General features: G+C 39.3%; 1 protein-coding gene across 1 annotated transcript; it reads left to right on the forward strand.

The window, feature by feature from the left end:
* On the forward strand, positions 1-1,687 carry LOC146523236 (immunoglobulin kappa light chain-like). The gene is made up of 2 exons (XM_085145965.1): positions 1-1,097; positions 1,183-1,687. The coding sequence occupies exons 1-2, from the start codon at positions 398-400 to the stop codon at positions 1,347-1,349; spliced, it is 867 nt and encodes a 288-aa protein (XP_085002091.1). The 5' UTR covers positions 1-397; the 3' UTR covers positions 1,350-1,687.
* The last annotated feature ends 3,146 nt before the right edge of the window (positions 1,688-4,833 follow it).

Here is a 4,833-nt window from a genome sequence, read left to right on the forward strand (position 1 = left end):
CAAACCTAATGTAGACCAAACTCAACTTTCAATACTTTTAGATCTGTTTGTAATTCCAAAAAACATATAATTCCTCTCAGATATCATACTGTATTTTCCACTACAGGCGGCAGTGAACGCGTGATCGTGACTTCCATACAGTAGATACTGTGTCACCTTTGGCTGGCCAATCAAACACATTGTTGCCTCTCAAAAGTGGAGCAGCTATCAGTAACCTTCATTTTACACGAGAATCTCACCACAATGGTGTCTTCAGTGTTTTTCTTCAGTCTTCTGTGCCTGTTATTTGGAAAAATGGGTAAGTTCCATTACTGTGGATTCAGATTTTTGTGTTGTTAGGTTTTTACGTTTAACTGAAAGTGGATTTGTTTTTTTCTTTGATTCCCCTACAGTTCAGATGAAAGAGTCGCAAATGTTCTCATCTGAACATCAAGAGTCTCGTTTCATATCAGCTCAAGTTGGTGGAAAAGTGACATTTACATGTTTATATGATGCTCACGTTTCTGCAAGAGTGTTCTGGTTTAAGCAAAATCTGGGACAAAAACCAAAGATCATCTCTCACTTTTTCAAATATAATGTGAACAACTCTTTTAGTGAGGAGCTCAAGAACAACCCTCGCTTCACACTGGATACACAAGACGGCAAATATCACTTGACAATCAAAGATTTGCAAGTTTCAGACTCAGCTACTTACTACTGTGTTCAGTATTCATACACTTTAACCTTTTTAGAAAACATCATCATTAGTGTAAAAGGTTCAGGTGTGAACATCAAAGCTGTGGTCCAGCAGTCAGCATCTGAGACCATCCAGCCAGGAGGCTCCGTGACCCTGAACTGTACAGTACACACTGGGACCTGTGATGGAGAGCACAGTGTTTACTGGTTCAAAGACTCAGACGAATCCCATCCTGGACTCATTTACACACATTTGGGCAGAAATGATCAGTGTGATAACAAACCCAGCACACAAACGCACACCTGTGTCTACAGCTTGCCAATGAGTAACCTGAATGTTTCTCATGCTGGGACCTACTACTGTGCTGTTGCCTCTTGTGGACGCATACTATTTGGAAACGGGACCAAGCTGGAGCCTAAAGGTGAGTAACCTTTTCTACCTGTTTCTCACTTTATCAATATTTAAAGATATAGGCAAGAAAAAGCTCTGTTTTTGGTGTGTTGCAGGCACGTTTAATTCTCAGGGCTTGGTGTATTTCTTGAGCGGAGCTTTGACATTCAGCTCCATCCTCAGTGTTTTACTGGGATACTTGCTGTACAAGATAAACAAAAGTAACAGACACCAATCGACAGGTAAGTGGAGTCTTTTAGGTAACAGCTTAGACCGGTTTTAGCTAAAGTTGGCTTTTCAATTAAATCAATTAAATCAATGTTTCACAAACAGAACCTCAAGCAAGATTTTCAGGCCCCGCAACAACAAGTTTGGAGGTGAATATATTTTTTTAAATGACTTTTAAAGCGCTCTTCAACAAACTTTTACAGTCTTCTGTCTTATGGCCATTGTTTAAATCTGAAATCATGTTCTTATCTACTTTTACACATTTTGACAGGGGTACCAGCATGCTGACAGCCTTCATTATGCTGCTTTAAGCATTAAAATCCCCAAGAGATCAAGAACACAGAGAAACAACACCGACGATGAATGTGTTTACTCGGCTATAAACAAATAAAGATGGACATTTGTAAATCATGTAGTTATGTCTTTGACTCTCCTGGCTGTAGTCTTATCTTGTTATATAGATGTTTTTGTAGTTTCATACTGGTTAAATTGGAATGATTCCCACTTAGGAACTGCATTTGTGATTTTACCTGTATGGCATACTGTAAATGTATGCTCTTTCTGCTGCTGTGGCTCAGGTGGTAGAATGTTTTGTCTGCCAATTGGAAGATTAGTTACCCAGGTATTCCATGACACTGAACCTCCAATGTATCCATCAGAGTGTGACAGAGTTACAGAGTGTGAATACTAGAAGAAGGCTTAGTGAAAATAAGTGTTCTCTGAATATGCTTCATTAAATGTATAAGACTTCTTGTCAGAGGGCTGGATCTCTGACCCACCATTTTTGAGTTATTTTTTTTGTTGCTGTTTTGGATTACTTATGAGATAATGTTAAGTTCTGAGGTTATTATTAGTTCATCTTAGTTGAAGTTTAGTCTAGTTTAGGTTATTGTCAATGTCTCCTTGTTTTTGAGTCTTTTTCCATTTGTCATGTGTTACCTCCTTGTCTATGTAGGTTTCCCTTGTTTCCTGTTTTATTTTGAAAGTCTTGTTTCCATGTTCATTGTGTTTAGTTTTGCTTCCCCTGTGGCGTCATGATTATTTGTGCCAGTGTTCAGTCCCAGTTTAGGTTTAGTTTTGCCCTTATTTTGCCTCGCCTTGTTGTTCTCTTTTCTTGTAATAGCTGTGATAAAGGCTCGCTTTTTGTTGAAACATCAAGTTATTTCTCCGTTGTCTGCTTTTGGGTCCACTCCACAAACACACCAGCGCGCCCGGCTGTGACACTTCTAGAAAGATGCACTTTGAGTGGAAATTACTAACCCATCTACTTTTTAGTGGGGTGGATTCATTGATAATATTCCACAAGTTTCACAAGACAAACAAGTGGTAATTATTTTTCCTTTGTGATTTTCAGGTAATTAACCAGCACAACCATTGATAATCACATAAATCTATTTCAGTCAGACAACTCAGGTTTAAATTAGATTTATTACAGCAGCAGATGCCCCAAACTAACAACTCCTTACAAAAACGTTTGATATAGAGATTCAAACATGCGATGCAGGACAGCAGCAGCACTGACTGCCAGTTTGAGAGGATGTGTGTGAGGAATGTGCCCTGTTTGTGCTTTATCTGGCTTTGTCACACATACGTACTGGAGGACAAATGCCATTCACCTACTCCATCCACAAATAACAGTAAATTGACAAAGAAAGCAGGCCTTTTAACCATTGGTGTACAGCCTACAGGGGAAACAGAATATTCATTTTTATTAGGGCTGGGCTATATGGCGAAAAATTCATATCGCGATATAATTTGAAGCATGTGCGGTAACGATATATATCACAATATATTCTTTTCTTCTGTATAACATATTTTCTGCACTATAAGGCACACTTAAAATCCTTTAATTTTCTCAAAAATCGAGAGTGTGCCTTATGTATGAATTCTAGTTGTGCTTACTGACCTCGAACCGATTTTGGCGAGCAGAAATCTGTTAAAAAAATGTTTTAGTACAACTTTGGTAAGCCGCACTGCTTGATGGATTGTCAGAGCATTACGGCTGCCGTAGTGAGGAGTAATCTGGGTCCAAAACTCCGTCCCTTCAGGCCCCAAAGTCAAACGAACACTAAGAGTTAAAAACGGTTTCATCTTTAATTAAATCATCAGCGTTGCTGCTTTATCGGGTGTAACAATTAAGTTTAACATCCATGCATCCATGAAAACAGAATTTATTAAATTTAACGTAGTTAGAAGTTAGCAGGAAGTTAGCTTGCTAGTTTACACCTAAACATGACATATCATGTTCTGACTGAGAGATTTTTGAAACTAATTAAAACGTACAGCTCTGCTACCACTTCCAACATAAATGAAGACAGAAAACTAAACAGCAATGGCGTTTGCAGGGTTAATGAAGTTGGACTACCTGGTATATAATGTAGTGCTACGTGATTGCTAGCGACACAGCTATGTTAGCATAACATTAGCACAGTGAAGCTGGAGGATGAACGCCAACTTTTTTTCCACTCGATAAAAGTTATCGTGAGGGATTCTGGTGGTTAGAGACAAATGCAATCACATAGCAGGATGCTATACACGGGGCAAACTTCAGTCAGGAGAACAACTGAGATTATTCATCCACAATACGAGGTTAGTTATTAATATACTGCAACAACATGGGAATAGAGCAGCTGCGAGAGAATTCAACATTAATGAATCAATGTTACGGAAGTGGAGGAAACGCAGTTTTTGTCTTTCCCCATATTTCAAAAGTGCTTCATCTCTTTGCTATGACTGTCGCCCGCCATAATTTGCAGATGATAATGGTTTTAGCCGCTGCCATGCTGTCGACCAAAACAGGCGCAGCTTGATGACATCATCAACATCCGCTATCGCGATAGAGCGATATAGTCAAAATGTCTATCGTTGGCCAAATTTATATCGTTTATATCGCCCACCCCTAACTAGGATGATATACAACTATTCAATTATTTCAATTTAATTCAATTATGACTAAATCATATTTGCGACAAGAGATCCAACTACTTACCCGGGTCAGTTCTGTCATATTGATCATATTACAGGTGTGCTAATTGAAGAGTGAAAAGTGTTTATTCATGTATTGAATAGTAATGCAGAGAAACACACAAACATTTAGTCTAAAGAGCTTGGAAAGAAAAGCGTCTGGACTTCTTTAAGTTGCTTGAATATGTTTCACCTCTCATTCAAGAAGCTTCTTCAGTTCTAGGGTCAATTGGTGGCGAGTGCCAGATTAAAGCTCTATGGGAGTGTCCCCCAAGAGGGACATTGGACCCCCTGTTGATTCTCTGACTAATGAGCCAAGGTGTGAAAACGGATATAGGTCACAATCAGCCAAGGCTTCCGGTGAACCCGCTGTGAAGCCTAGTCGAACACTATCATGTGATTTCTTGAGGTCAAAAGGTTCAGGATGTGAGTGGGTGTTAAGGCGTCTAGGAAGGGATCTCAAAACTGGTTTATAGATGGCAGACGGTTGGTGTCGTAAACCACTACCTCTGTTCAAAGATGGTTGTTCACAGTGGACATTGATGGTTTCTTTCACTCCTCTTTCAAACCAAGTC

The sequence above is a fragment of the Neolamprologus multifasciatus genome, chromosome 3, assembly GCF_963576455.1.
Source record: "Neolamprologus multifasciatus chromosome 3, fNeoMul1.2, whole genome shotgun sequence".
NCBI lineage: Eukaryota > Metazoa > Chordata > Actinopteri > Cichliformes > Cichlidae > Neolamprologus > Neolamprologus multifasciatus.